The following is a 14316-nucleotide window of genomic DNA, read 5'->3' as shown; positions in this document are numbered from 1 at the left end:
CACTAACGCAAAAAGTTGAATATTCGCAGCCTTCAGCTAAAACGCAGGTATTTGTAAAAAAACGATCTGTTATATACACGGACGTATGTATATATAGATGAACTAAGAATTGCGGAGATGACTCGACACTTGACTCGAGCGTTTTGTCGAGATCATCCGACGCAGCTGCTCTGCATAACGGGAAATAACGGGTAAGAGAAAAAGGGAGGGAGGGTCGCTGAGGTTTTTAGTGTAATCTCGGTGAACTGCAACAAAAGAAAATTCCAGATTGTCACTCCCGAGTGACCGAAGACGGATCTCCATCGAAGATGAAATCGACAAATAAAATTGTAAATAAATAATTAAACAATGTCGGTGTATTTGAATTTTCCACTTAGTCCTTTATTTTCTATACGGTACAAAAAAACCCAAAAGTTTCCCGAAGTTTCGATTGATGCAAAAATAAAAACGCAAAAACCAAAGTTTTTTCAGTGTTCTAGTTCAGTTTTCGTCTCCGACCGTCACGCGTATATTTGGCAGCACCGGTACAAACGAATACGTTGCAAGAGCTATAGTAAAGGAAGAGAGAGTGCGAGCTCGGCGGGTCAAGTGGCCGGGGCGCGAGGGAGGGAGATGGAGGGTGAAGGTAAATGGGAAATTAGACGATGCGGAGGAAAACAGGGCGCCGCGGTAATAATCGAGAGAATCTCCCCTCGGGAGAGGCCCCACTTTTGCACTCCGTGTAAAAAATACTAATTACTGTATCCCACTTAAACAGGGATTATATACATGCAGACGATGAACCGGATACCATTACTGACCAGCTCAAACCGTACTTCAATGCCCGTAATATCTCTTCAACTTTCATTACGCACACGTCGTTATATACGTGCGAGTATATTTCAAGGTTAAAAGGTCGTACGTTCTTATATTCGTCGCGTAATACTGCACGCATCGAGCCCTTACGCTTTTCATCGAGTCACTGCATATTCCAATCTGCTATACCTACAGCTCGTATACGCTTTGTTTACGTAGTGTGGGTTAATTGTCTTCGCGAGGGATACGTTGCCCCCTATCTTCTGTACACACCATGATACATTTTATGATACTGATTAATATATCCAGTAGCGACAGCATCAGTGGAAATTATGACGTCGGAAGGGGATGCACGAGTGCTCAATTCTGTACTACATACCACTTTGGCATGTGATAAATATAGTATCTAGGCTACCGTCCTTTCACGAGAGTCACTTTCCCATTGGAGCTAGATGCCCAGATTATTTGAATATAATAATCGTGACAGAATATGAATACACTGTGGGACTGCATGATTATGAGTTTTCGTTTGTTTCTCCACTTGTGTTTCAGAGGTTAGAATGAGTAATCCACTGCGATGAGGAATATTTCTTTTTTAGTTTAAATTTTCTGACTTTACATACTAAATATTTTTTAAACGAATGAAAATTTAGTTAAGTTTGGAATTAGCTTTCTGAACTTGCGCTAACAATTTCCGGGTCATTTCAGCAATCTGGGAAGGAAAACAGACTTTTTTCAGTTATGGCTTCGAATTTGGAAACTTTCTTTATCGATTGTTAACAAATAACATTTCCAAATCACTTCAAATAAATTTATAAACTTGCTCGAAGAATGTCAGATAAGCGATTGCAAAGATGAAATTCACAATATTATTTTTTGCCTGTTTATTGTACAATACGATGTGGACAAAATTTTTTCATCTATCCTCAGATTTTATCGTTCCCAAGATTAAATCTTATGCTCTCGTGATAACAATTTCATTCTATTTAAAGAAAATGAGATTGGATTAGACTTCTGACTTACCATCTTTGGAATAGAAGGAATCGTTCTTAACAAAAATTGTTAAAAAGCATGGTCTTTATTCGTAGTTCTCGTCATCGACAAAATGGCGTTCGTTACAATCACTCGTTTTACCGGCTTGCTACATCCGTGCCCGTGCCGAATGGCCGGGACTCCGTGGATCTTTAAATTCTTGCATCTTTATGCCACCTATAAATTTAATTCATTTCTTGATTGTTGATTCATTTTTCAAAGTGCGATTATTTTTGTAATCCCGATGACCAACAGAAATAATTCATTTTTGCAAACCATGTTTAAGATAATAATTACCCGTTAAGATTTTAGAGGTTAAGTTGAGTTGTGAGAAATAAAAAATATAGAAAATCAGTTATAAAAGGAAACCATGGATTATGAACAACTGCAAAAATATCAACAATCAATTCTGAATCAAGCTCTCAATGAGGTAATTCTCATCATTTTGTTTTTCCTTCAGAAAAAAGGGCACAATGCAAAGTTTGTATTTTTTATCTAGCATAAAACAAATGTAAGAAATAGTTATGGAAAGTTAGACAGTGAGTGAATAAATTTATTTCTAAACTGAATCAAATGGAATCGTTCTTCAAACTCATATTTTGATACCAAAATGGAGTAACCATTGATGACAATGATCATTAGTCAACACTGGAATTTTTCTTTTTTTTGAAAATTACTATTCAAATCAATTTTTCTTACTTTCCGAATATATTTGGTTTATTAAAAAAAAAAAAAAAACAATACATTTGTAAACTATCTTTGGATTTACTCCATTTTTGTTTTCTCCTAATCATTTTTAGGGAATCAGAAGGAACGATGAACAAACTCAAACGTGGTCAGAGTATAAATCTCGTCATGAAAAAGTAATTGAGAGTTTAGAAACCTTTTCGAAAGAACTGTCTGTCGAGTGTATGGTGCCTATTGGAAAAAGAGCTCTTATGCGAGGGAAACTTACTCACACAAATGAGATTTTGGTGTCCCTCGGCGAAGGATATTTTGCAAAGTACAGTGCAGCACAGGCGCTTGCTCTGTGTAGGCGCAGGATAAAGAGTAAGAAAGATAAAGGACGCATGAAATATTTCAAAGAAAATAAAAATTAGTAACTAAAGTTTTAGAAATGTTTTTCAATTCTTGCAGAAGCTGATGATATTTTAGGCAGTCTAGAAAAAGAGCACAAACTTTATGAAATGCGCCAACAGATTCCTGAATGTTTTGATGCGTTTGCAAGTGAAGGAAGGAAAGATTTGATTGAGCATTGGAACGAAGAACAACTCGAAGATTGGCGAGGTGAAACAAAACTTCTACTGCAATACATTCGTTTTGATAAATTCTTGCATTTTTCTTCTTACTAAAGCGTCGCAGATTTAACTTGCCATTTCCATTAATTTTGCAGTAAAACATCGACAGAGGGAAAAAGAATACAGGACAAAACTGGCTGAATTAAAGAATGTCGAAAAACAGGATATTAAGACTGAGGAAGATTTGTTTGCAAAGCTCGATGCCTTAGAACTGCAAGAAGAATTGGAAGCAGAATTGCATAGGTATTCTGAGCATTTTCATTTGTCAATGCACAATTTTTGTATCTGCTTCAATTAGTATTGAAATGCCTACGTTGCGGGACTTTCTGTGATTCTAAATCTTAATTTTTATGTCAAAAACGCTAATTTTTATAAAAATAATGTCAAAACGATTGAAATCAGTTCAATAAAATAGAAATGATTTTTTTCTCAACAGGCTCGAAGCTGCTTGTCCAGATTTTTACACTCAAGATTTAAGCGAAGGTGAGGTTTACGAAGAATCGGACTATAGTTCGGAGGAAACCGACGACGAGAGTTCAGGAAATGAAGAGAGTGAGTCGGAAGCTGCATCAACAAAAGCGAAAACGGATTCTCCTTGCGAAGTTGCTGGAGCTATCCCGAAACCTCCAGAATTCGTGGACGATGCGAGCGAAAAGATATTTCCCGAAACATCGGATTCCAATGTGAATATTTCCGATTCGCCAAGAACAATTGGAAGCGTGAAAAAAAGTGTCATGTTTGGTGAGCCTGAAATCAAATATTTTAATCAAACGGAACAACTTGCATCGGCGAAAGAAGTTGAGAAAAAATCGATCGACATTCCGCCCGAGGAAGAATCGGGCGAGGACGAGGTCGTGAGAATCGAGTTTAAGCATTCCGATCATCAGCCCCTAATTCTCGATTCCGAGAACAACGAAACGATCGAAAGCCCTCGAGACATTTACAAAATGCTTGCGAAGCCGAAACCGATACTCAAATATTCCGAAAATCCAAACACCCTCGAAATTGCCAACTCATCGATGGTCTCTGACTTATCAACAACTGATGAAAGTATCGATGACGAAATCGATGAAAATTTAGCCGGTGTTTCCACTTACAACACGGTCGTAAAGGACATCAAAGAACACGTTTTTGAAAAACCTTCAGCAAAACCTGATCAAGTACCTGATCAAAAGAGACCTCTTAGCAAATTCAAAATGGAACGAATGAAAAGATGAACTCTATCAATATAAAAAAATTAGCATAGACAAGTGATTACAATCATTTATTCCACGAAACATCAATGATTTACTTCTGGAATTAACACAGAATGTTAACGTCGACATCAACCTCGCCACTGTCCTCCCCAGCGATTCGGTCTCCTCCGCATCCAAGCTGGTTTCAAGTCAGGCTTCTTCTTTTTCAATTTTCCCCAAACACTGCACTTGTCTTCCGGGTTCATTGGACTGCCAGCAGGACACTTGAAAGCTTCGGCGAAGCCTTTCGTGTTGGAAACGGAGGCGATAACTCTCAAGTTAGGAGGACTGTGTTCGTCACCGGATTTTTTCTCTTTCTCTTCGTACTCCGGTGTTCCTATCGTACACCATGACTGAAATCACGAAATTGAGTAACTTTATAGTTGCAGGGTGGAATAATAAGTTTTTTCTTCGATATGAAAAATCTTTCGACTCACCGCAGCAAAAGAAACGAAGAAAAGTTGATCGTCAGTAAATTCCTCCATCCCTTCCAGTCGCACACTCTTTTTCGATTTCTCCAGTTTTTTATATGCTTCGAAAACAGCCTGAATTCCTGTGGCATCCGCCATATTTTCTCCTCTCGTCCATTCAGACTTTCGATTATGTCTGAACTGGAGTAAAATTCAAAAGTGTTAAACAACCAATAGCGGGCAAAAGTTTTTCAAGCTCGTCGAAGCACCAATCTTACCATCTCTTCGAACAGAGCCCCTGTTGTTCTTGTATCTGCCGGTTCTCCTGTATACCCGTAATACTTGTCGAATTGATTAATAAAACATTCGGCACGTTGGTAGTAACTTCTTAAAATGAATTCGGAAAGATCTGTTTCATCTCCATCCTTACTGAACATTATACCTACAGAGCCATCAAACATTTGTAAATAATTAATTAATCAGTATCAAGTTTATACTCAAAGTAGCAGTTTCTTGGGTTATTTACATTTTTTTCCAGTCATAGTGAATGTTCAATTTGGTAGAAGTCATAAAATCATTTATTTTTATGGTGTAATTATACAGTCCGAATACTTTTTTGAAAAACGATGCAAATTCTAATTTTTTGGTATATTGACTTTTTAATTAATTTTTTATCAGTAAAAAATGGTTGAAAATAGCAAAATTTTGAAAAAATTTCAACACTTCGGTAATTTCTGTGGCCCTGACAAACACCACATTTTTAACTTCGGTTTGTTTGAATCTGATTTGTTGTGCATTGGTCACTTTTATTTGTAGTTATGACTTTGTGAATATTTTATTGGTGTTTCGAACGTAAATATCATAAAAGTGGTTAATCAGTGCGGGAGTAAAATTAGGGTCTACTTGAGACTAATTTACCGGTATTATCGAATCCGTGACCGATTTCATGCCCTATTGTGACGCCAGCGATTCCGTAGTTCACGTTACTGAAATAAAAAAATAAAATACACAAGTTTTCTTTGAATTTCTAGCTTACTCGAAATTTTTATAACGAAATTGAATGTTTGTTTACTCAGGAATGTCGGGCGTGAAAAGAGGAGCCTGGAAATTGGCAGCCGGAACGTCTGTGAAGAAAAGTTATCCATGAAGCTCACTGCATGAGAAATGTCGTCAGTTTTGAAAATGAAGGGGAAATATTATTTGGATTTTTGAATCATCTTACTCAATGAATTCTCTTCTGTCCCGTACACAGCGTTCACTGTAATGGGATCCATGAACCATCTGGAAAAAGAGCCTCGATCGAACTCGGTTTAAGGAGTTTTACCGTTGCGTGAAAACACAACAAAATTTCGTATACTCACGGCTCACTTTCTTCGTCAGATTCCGGCACGTATGAGTAACTCTTTAAAAGCTGTTTCCTTTCGTACCGCTGATAGCTGAGAACGTTGTCGAAATACTCATTCCCTATGGGCAACTGTTACGTACGAGAGACGAATGAAGCATAATTTCTCACCTGTTTCAGAAATTTCGTGGAGAATAATCGAAATTCTTACCCCTTTGTAGAACTTTGTAACTAATTTCCGATTTTTATACCAATCTGGAAAACCAACGAAGATTTTCATACTGTTAAGCTTGTCTTTGGCCAACGTTTTGGATTCTTCGTCGAGCCAAGTCGATGCATCGATTTGCTCGTTCATTGCTCGTTGGATATTCTTCGACATATTTTTCACCTGGTAAAAAAACCATTGAAAATGATATTTCGAAACTCGAGTATGCTCGTGCACCTGGTCAATAAATTTACGTACCGAACTCTCAGTGTTCTCCGTAAAATATTTTTCGACGAACGCATACGCGGATGCATGAATCATTTTCATATCGGCAACACACTCGGACCAACTGTTGAAAAATTATTCAGACATTTTATCATCAGTAAATTCGACGAATATCGTTGACGAGGCTTGAACATTATCACGTAAATTGGAATAAAGATTGGGCTCAAGCGTGCGTACCGCGGTGGACTTTCCTTGATCCCGTATTCCTCCATCAAAAGTCTGTACAAAGCATTCCTGGCTCCTTCAGTCGTGTAGCTCAACATATTTGCGACGAAGTGCCAATGTATGTAATTCACTGTGAACCCAAAACGTGAGTTTTTTATTGAAAAATAATTTGACAGAATTTAAAAACAATTTATTCAAACGAATCTTCAACTTTGTGCAATCTAATTTCTGGTTATTAATTTACAGACCGATCGTTCGTTTCGGAGTTTCCGCTAGGAGCTTTCCCATTCCGATGATGTAACTGGAAGAGGTCAAATCGACTTCCGTCATCGGATCAACTTCGATGTTCACGCTGTCAAATAAATCTTGCACCCACGATTGCCAGTTCATCTAAAAAAGGTTTCATTGATAGTTTTTTAAACTCATGGGATTCAAAATAATTTTGAGCTGGTTATCAATTTTTTTCAAAGACGTCAGCAACGTTGTGGCCCATCCTAACGACTCATGAGGCACCTCAAATGCCAGATTCACTTTGACAACAAAATTTGGCAGTTTTGAACGTTGGAGTGACGAAACTACTCACAACTGCTTTGGGATCCACATTCGACTTGTTCATTTCCTTTTTGTACCAATGGGCAAGCTCTTCCAAGGCCTCGGACCAGTAGTTCGAATCCTGTGCAAGCTGCATCGAAAACATGAGAAAGTGTCGTTGAGATTTCGCGTGTCTCTACAAACTTCCATTCTTTACAGCTGTTCATTACTGATCTGTTACCTCGTAAATATTTTTCTCGAACTCGACGATGTCCTCTGCATCTTTCATCATTTTTTTTTCCGACACGTCAGCTCGGCTTTCCTCGATGAACATCGCCGCTACTCCGGCAACGAAATTTCTGTAGTCCTCGTAGTCATTGCCGCTGTAATTTCTGTACTTCAGTGGCACTTGTTCTTCGAGGGGAGGACTCTGAGGCTTGATCTATTAATTAAAAATTCTGTTTTCAGTCATGGCAGCGGGAAAAGAGCTTCCAACGACGGATCCGTTCGAAAATATGGCATCGAAACTTTGGACCAGGAACTTGTTACCTGCAATTTGCTGAATTTTTGCCATCTCTGCGGAGGACTAACGATCACATCGTAAAAAACGTGGGAACCGGTCAAACGCGTGTAGCTGTTTGCCACTTTCTCCCAATCGTTTTCATCCGCGTCCCATTCCTCTTCGTCCATTGCTATGGGCCAACCACCGGCATGAAGGAGAATCGATTCTATTGGTTTCAATCCTCTTTCTTCCAGAGTTTCTGAATTGTGAAAGAATTATATGCATTTTGATGTTGCTCCTCAAAAAATCGAGTGGGAAGGGAAGTTTTGACGGCCAATTTCAAGGGGAACGTGGATTTTGAATCGTGAGTAAAAATTTCATTGTCACCTGTATCCATACAAGATCGATACCACTTTTTAGCCTGCCTCACTGGTAAAATGTCACTGGGCTCAGGCTCCGTTTGTAAAATATCTGTAAATACCAATTCCTGCATGTTTAATCGTTCGTTGTGTTTTTTAGGCTGTCGTTTAACTCGGTCGAGTTCACTGACCTTTTATCCGATGATTAACGACCTGTTGGAACATCGAAATGCGACTCCAAGAGGGTAAGCTCGGCGGAATTACTTTTTCGGGGGTCCATCCGCCACAAACGAATTGGTAAAAATCATCGCACGGATCCACCGTCTTGTTGATGCTGCTGAGAAACTCTTTGGCTGCAAAATCATTTTCAGAGGATTTTTATCCAATTCAGTGCTTCAGCGACATCGTTTAGAGCTGCGAAATTCCACGATTTACCGATTGTTTTGCATCCATCCGTTCTACAGACTTCGTATTCTCCTACTTTTTCTGATCCTTTCGCCAAATCTTGAAACTCGTGTTTGGTGAGAGATGACGGCCGTTTTTCGTCGTTGGGAAAAACTGCTTTGTTGAGAAGCGAAGCTTGAACGGAATTCGCGACTGAAATCACAGCGACGAGGATGCACCAAGCTCTGCAAACATTCCAATCCCACCGAATGGCAAATTAGGGCAGATTTTTTATTATCAGGCATTGAGAAGGTTGTTCCAACTTACGATATTTTTTGAGCCAACATTTCGTTAAACGCGTTGAACACTCTTCACTGTTCTTGACTGCAGCTAACAAATCGTTATGGTTTTGAGTTGCTGGAGGGGCACTCGCTCACCATCTCGCTGATGCAGCTACGAATTCGTACTTTAAATGGTCATTGATAAACCTCAGTCATTCAAATCTAATTTCTCCTGATATTAAGAATACGTCAATGCTGTATATCGGAACAATTATTTTCCGGATACAACGCATCCGGGAAGAGGGAGATAACGAGGAGCCTCCACGTACAAAATAATACCAGCTTGTAATATCTTTTCGATAAGCCAAACGCGGAAGGGCCTCGTGCAAAATTCGTTTATTACGCGAGATAAATGGCATTGAAACTATTTACGCGCCAGTTCGGTGAAGATTGTACAGCAGCGAGTGCCTTCCCAACGACTATCGAACCCGGCAGCCTGTCGAGCAAACCACTAAATTTCATTGCGACTGAAGAAATTCGAAGCATCGATTCAGACGATCTTGGTAACCAGCCTCAAAATCTTTTGACGACGGAACACTTTGAAGTTCCACTGTCCACTGCTACGGAGAGCAATGCATTCACTCGTCTCGGTCTTTATTTTTTTCTTGGCATATGTTTTTTCCCAAAAATATATTATTGGAAGTTCGTCAATATTGAACTTGTGATAAAACTTCGGTACGAAGTCGTGCAAGTCGTCAACAGTTGGAATTCTCCAATAATATTCGAATATAGGACGATATTCGAAATGCCATGTGGCTAAGTCGATCACACACAAATTTCAGAATGTACAGAATGTACTGAATGACTCGAAGTTCCCTGGAGTGGGAGTGAAGTCGAACTGATCTCCGTAAGAATTTTTTTTCTTCAGTATATTGATACATAATTAATACGTTGGTGTGATATATACATTGGTTGTTTACAGATACAATAGAACACGCTACACAATAAATCTGCAATGGGAATCCCATGCAGAATCAAAGCGATGTTTTGGTCTCGCTACAGCTCAGCGACTCGGTCCTTTCTGGATGCAGGCTGGTTTCTCAGGCTCTGGCGTCAATTCTTCCCAAACGCTGCACTTGGTATCCGGATTCATCGGACTGCCAGCAGGACATTTGAAAGCTTCGGCGAAGCCTTTCGTGTTGGAAACGGAAGCGATGACTCTCAAGTTAGGAGGACTGTGTTCGTCATCGGATTTTTTCTCTTTCTCTTCGTACTCCGGTGTTCCTATCGTACACCATGACTGAAATCGCGAAATTGAGTAACTTCATAGTTGCAGGGTGGAATAATAAGTTTTTTCTTCGATATGAAAAACCTTTCGACTCACCGCAGCAAAAGAAACGAAGAAAAGTTGATCGTCCGTAAAGTCTTCCAGTCCTTCGAGCCGCACACTTCTTCCCGATTTCTCCAGTTTTTTATATGCCTCAAAAGCAGCCTGGATTCCAACGGTATCAGCAATATTCTCTGCCAGCGTATGCTCAGACTTTTCTCTAGCGGACCGCTGTTACAAAAAAACGACAAATTATGAACATCGAATATTCGAACTGAATATTTCATTTCCGAATGCTCGATATACCACCGCCTGCTGCATCGTTTTTGTCGCTTCTGCGGATACTGAGTGTTCGTAATATTTGTTAAATTGATCGACAAAACACTCGGCTCTCTCGTAGTAGTATTTCCATGCTGATACAGAAAGTTTCGATGTATTTCCATACCGAATACCTGTCGTTAAATTAAACCAGCGTTTCAAATCAATAACTCGTTACCATTCTTACGCCACAGTTTCCATACGCATTTCAGAATACTTTTGTTGAACCAACCTGAGTTGTCGAATGCATGACCGATTTCGTGACCCATCGCGGCCCCGATCGATCCGTACTTTACGTTGCTGACAAGAAAGACAAAAACTTGAGCACTGTTGTCATAGGGATTTTCGGAAATTAAATTAACCTTCGCACGGAGATTGATTGTTAACTTACTCGGGAATGTGTGGCGTGAAAAGAGGAGGTTGGATTATTGCCGCCGGAACGTCTATGGAGTTATTGTTATTAATAAGCAGATCAGGATTTACAGTGTCATTATTTATCGATATTTTTCAATATCTTACTGATCTCATTTTCTGAAGGAAGATATTGAGCATTTACTATTGTCGGAAGCATCGACCATCTAAAAAAACAGTCAAATCAATGATTCAGGTTTAACGAGCTTTTTAGTTGTAGAGATAAATCTGCCTGATATTGGACTTACAGCTCACTCTCTTTTGTAGTTGTGGTCGCGTACGTGTAGCTGCTCAACAACTTTTTATTTGTGAACCTCATAGAATTCAATGTATTCTCAAAATATTCATTACCAATAATCCACTGTTATATGAAAGGGAAAAATAAGTGATAATCATTTCGCCTTCGATTTGGATTTTGTAAGCGTCCAGAGTTTCGTGTGATTCTCACCCCTCTATAGAACTCGATAACCTTTTTTTTATCTTTGTACCAGTCTGGAGAACCGATTAGGATCTTAATGTCTCTGAGCTTCTCTTTAATGATGCTTCTGGATTTTTCGTCGAGCCACGTTGCCTCTTCGATTTCTTTATTCATCTCTCTTCGTATGTTTTCAGCCATTTTGGTAACCTGCCATCCGAGTGATCAGTACACGAAGAGGAATAAAAAGTTGTGAAAATTACTATAACACGTTGTGTCAGGGTTCTATAACGCCAGAAATTTTGGAGATTTTTACCGATAACATATTGTAATATTCAAGTCCATTTCGAATAAAAACTTTTGAATCGCGTATTTCGTTTTGAGTAATATTAATAAATATTACGATATAGAACCCTACTTAGAAGTTTTTGGCACCATCGCAGTTTTTACTGGAATTTTTTCTCCTCATAAAATTGCGATTCCTTTTTTTGTGACTAAGGCAATTTTTACTTACTGCACTCTCGGTTTCTTCCTCTAAATACTTTCCTACGAATACGTACACGTTTACATGACTCATTATCGTATCACCAATGCACTCTTCCCAGCTATCGAACAACAATTTGGCCACGTAAAGTAAATAAAGTCGAACCCAAAGCCACGATTACGACTTGGTTTGAATTTTAGCTTCGATTTGATTTCTCTTTTTATATTGCAATGCAGGAGTCATCAAAATTGCACATACCGCGGAGGCCTTTCTTCCATACCACGTGCTTCCATCAAAAATGCCTGCAAGTTTTTCATCGCATCCTCGCTCGTGTGCCTCAGCATATTTGCGACAAAATGCCAGTGTATGTAGTTGACTAATAGCACAGAATAATGTTGGGGAGTGCATAAATGTACTTTTCACACCATCATTTTATTCCTTGGCCAAGGTTTGGATCAGACGATAAAATCAACATACCAATCGTTCGCGTGGGAGTTTTTTCTAACAGCTTTCCTAGCCCCGCGATGTAATTAAGATTAGGCAAGTACGCAGCCCCCGAAGGATCAACTTTGAGGTTCGCAATATCGAGGATACTCTGCATCGACGATTGCCAATCCATCTAAAATAGGTTTTACCAAGTTTTCACGAGTACTAAGGATCGCTGAGGCATTTCAACTGGCGGACAGATCATTTTATCGATCTAATATAGTAGCTTACTATTCGCTTTTCATCCACATTCGTTTCAGTCAGCTTTTGTTTGTACCATTTGTCGAACTCCTGCAAAGTCATTTCTTCGGCATCTCCATTTTCTGTAAGCTGAGCCGAAAATTCATTAGATCAAAGAACAAACGAATGAACTAACTTTTCTTCATTTTTTCCATTATCACATTTTTTTATCACTGCTCGAGTACCTCGTGAATCTGCTTTTCGAACTCGACTATATCATTTGCGTCTTTGAACAATTTCCCCGTCGATACATCAGCTCGACTATCCTCGATAAACATTCGAGCGACTCCGGCGACAAGGTCCTTGTATTTCTCGTTATAACTGCTACGATAATTTCTGTATTCCAATGGCACATACTCGGCAAGCGGTAGATTTTGAGGCTCGATCTAATCATGCAGAATTTCACTCGAATGAAAACTGCGCTCGCTGGAAACCGGTTATCGGAGACGAATTAACGTAAAAATTCGTAACGAAAAATCTAGCAATGAAACTCACATTAATTTCGCTCGATGTTGCACCTTTCACTGCATCCGCAACCGTAATACGATAGAAAACGTGAGAACCTGTCAAGCGCACGTAACTATCGGCCACTTCCTGCCAATTCCGTTCATTCGAGTCCCCCTCTTCTTCGTCCTTAGCTATGGGCCATCCGCCTCTTCGCAATAAAATCGTTTCTATGGGTTTTATCCCTCTGCGGTCCCGAGTTTCTGAGTTGCAAAAAACCGTAGTTTACTTCAAGCGAAGCGTACGTAAACAACGTTATTTTATTGGGTGCAGGCGTTTTGTTCGTACCCGTATCCATGCACGATCGGTAAAATTTTTTAGCTTGTCTCACTGGCAAAATGTCAGTAGGCTCGGGCTCAGTTTCCATAATTTCTGTAAATTCGACATTTTTCAATATTTCATTGTCCATGACGTTCGTAAAGATTCGCTCTTTGAGTATTATGATCCGATGAAAATAAGATTATTGAATAAACTCACGACGAATGCGACGCAAGGCGAGCTTTTGGAACATCTTAGAGCGATCCCAACGCTGTGAGCCTTCTGGGATGAGATCTTCAGTCCACCCACCGCAAACGAAATCGTAAAAATTGTCGCACGGATCTGCCGTTCGGTTCATGCTGCTGAGAAACTCATCGGCTGCAAAATCATTTTTATTTTGTAACTCGTTTTGTGGTGACGATACTTTTCATAGTTGCAACGTCTGCTGGGCGTACCGATTTTTTTGCACTCTTCTGTTCTACAGACTTTGTAATCACTCGCTTTGTCCGATTGCTCCACGGCGACATCGAATTTGTCGTTCTCCGGCGGAATGCCTGATTGATTCAAGAGTGGGATTCGATTGGATCTTGCGAGAGAAATAGCGCTCCAGAGGCCTAAATAAACTCTGTAAACGTTCAAATCCGTTCATAAGTTCTTTGTTTTTCAAATGTAACTCAACTGAATACGAAAAACAAAAGACCAAGTCGCTCGCAACCTACGATATTTTGAAAGCCTTCATTTCGTCCTCGCGAACTTCTTCTGCACTTAATTGTTTTACTGATGACACTGCGATACTGTGGCTCCGAATTTCAAAATGACAATGTCGTCACCGCATCGATCGTGCACTTATAAAGCTGCAGTATTTGTAGTAAACGATAAACTTCGCTCGTCCTTTACTAATTTCTTCTGACAACGATTCTATTCGAATGGAGATTATTCAAACGATCACCGTCTGGAGAGATTGTGTCCGAGAAGAGTGAGATGAATAGCCAAGAGAAACAATGTGGAAGGGTTGAGTGAAGATTTTCCGTTGTTTGACAAACATGAAA

General features: G+C 39.5%; 3 protein-coding genes and 1 long non-coding RNA gene across 4 annotated transcripts; 2 read left to right on the top strand and 2 right to left on the bottom strand.

Annotated features, from left to right (window-relative positions):
• Positions 1-1896: 1896 nt before the first annotated feature.
• On the top strand, positions 1897-4402 carry uri (unconventional prefoldin RPB5 interactor). Its single transcript, XM_043421494.1, has 5 exons — positions 1897-2257; positions 2628-2877; positions 2965-3114; positions 3221-3368; positions 3562-4402. Exons 1-5 carry the CDS (start codon positions 2198-2200, stop codon positions 4340-4342), a joined length of 1389 nt encoding a protein of 462 aa, XP_043277429.1. The 5' UTR covers positions 1897-2197; the 3' UTR covers positions 4343-4402.
• On the bottom strand, positions 4363-9010 carry LOC122412150 (neprilysin-11-like). Its single transcript, XM_043421492.1, has 18 exons — positions 8871-9010; positions 8595-8788; positions 8351-8512; positions 8188-8271; positions 7848-8059; positions 7540-7740; positions 7351-7449; positions 7016-7157; positions 6780-6897; positions 6576-6666; positions 6324-6500; positions 6132-6244; positions 5993-6051; positions 5843-5894; positions 5689-5756; positions 5049-5212; positions 4798-4971; positions 4363-4713 (listed from the first exon to the last, which is right to left on the bottom strand). Exons 1-18 carry the CDS (start codon positions 8888-8890, stop codon positions 4450-4452), a joined length of 2394 nt encoding a protein of 797 aa, XP_043277427.1. The 5' UTR covers positions 8891-9010; the 3' UTR covers positions 4363-4449.
• LOC122412153 (uncharacterized) lies at positions 8041-9941 on the top strand. Its single transcript, XR_006261297.1, has 3 exons — positions 8041-8164; positions 8320-9731; positions 9807-9941. It is a non-coding gene; the product is annotated as an uncharacterized lncRNA (long non-coding RNA).
• Positions 9768-14148, bottom strand: LOC122412151 (neprilysin-11-like). The gene is made up of 18 exons (XM_043421493.1): positions 13987-14148; positions 13723-13892; positions 13487-13645; positions 13298-13381; positions 13001-13212; positions 12691-12891; positions 12497-12595; positions 12257-12398; positions 12038-12155; positions 11810-11900; positions 11329-11505; positions 11129-11241; positions 10989-11047; positions 10861-10912; positions 10702-10769; positions 10458-10603; positions 10209-10382; positions 9768-10124 (listed from the first exon to the last, which is right to left on the bottom strand). The coding sequence occupies exons 1-18, from the start codon at positions 14004-14006 to the stop codon at positions 9888-9890; spliced, it is 2322 nt and encodes a 773-aa protein (XP_043277428.1). The 5' UTR covers positions 14007-14148; the 3' UTR covers positions 9768-9887.
• Positions 14149-14316: the final 168 nt, after the last annotated feature.

Source organism: Venturia canescens, chromosome 6 (assembly GCF_019457755.1).
Source record: "Venturia canescens isolate UGA chromosome 6, ASM1945775v1, whole genome shotgun sequence".
Taxonomy (NCBI): Eukaryota; Metazoa; Arthropoda; class Insecta; order Hymenoptera; family Ichneumonidae; genus Venturia; species Venturia canescens.
This window is presented reverse-complemented; position numbering and strand designations above follow the sequence as displayed.

What these genes read in the sequence shown, in the direction of transcription:
- LOC122412151 (XM_043421493.1), bottom strand. Translation starts at nt 14,006, where the DNA reads ATGAAGGCTTTCAAAATATC. An exon ending in ATGTGGATGAAAAGCGAATA is followed by an intron (nt 12,399 to 12,496) that starts GTAAGCTACTAT and finishes AACCTATTTTAG; the next exon opens with ATGGATTGGCAATCGTCGAT. An exon ending in TTCACGCCACACATTCCCGA is followed by an intron (nt 10,770 to 10,860) that starts GTAAGTTAACAA and finishes CTTTCTTGTCAG; the next exon opens with CAACGTAAAGTACGGATCGA.
- LOC122412150 (XM_043421492.1), bottom strand. Translation starts at nt 8,890, where the DNA reads ATGTTGGCTCAAAAAATATC. An exon ending in TCTGACGAAGAAAGTGAGCC is followed by an intron (nt 6,052 to 6,131) that starts GTGAGTATACGA and finishes CTCTTTTTCCAG; the next exon opens with ATGGTTCATGGATCCCATTA. An exon ending in GACAGAAGAGAATTCATTGA is followed by an intron (nt 5,895 to 5,992) that starts GTAAGATGATTC and finishes TTTTCTTCACAG; the next exon opens with ACGTTCCGGCTGCCAATTTC.
- uri (XM_043421494.1), top strand. Translation starts at nt 2,198, where the DNA reads ATGGATTATGAACAACTGCAAAAATATCAACAATCAATTCTGAATCAA. An exon ending in TGAATCAAGCTCTCAATGAG is followed by an intron (nt 2,258 to 2,627) that starts GTAATTCTCATC and finishes AATCATTTTTAG; the next exon opens with GGAATCAGAAGGAACGATGA. An exon ending in GTGTAGGCGCAGGATAAAGA is followed by an intron (nt 2,878 to 2,964) that starts GTAAGAAAGATA and finishes CAATTCTTGCAG; the next exon opens with AAGCTGATGATATTTTAGGC.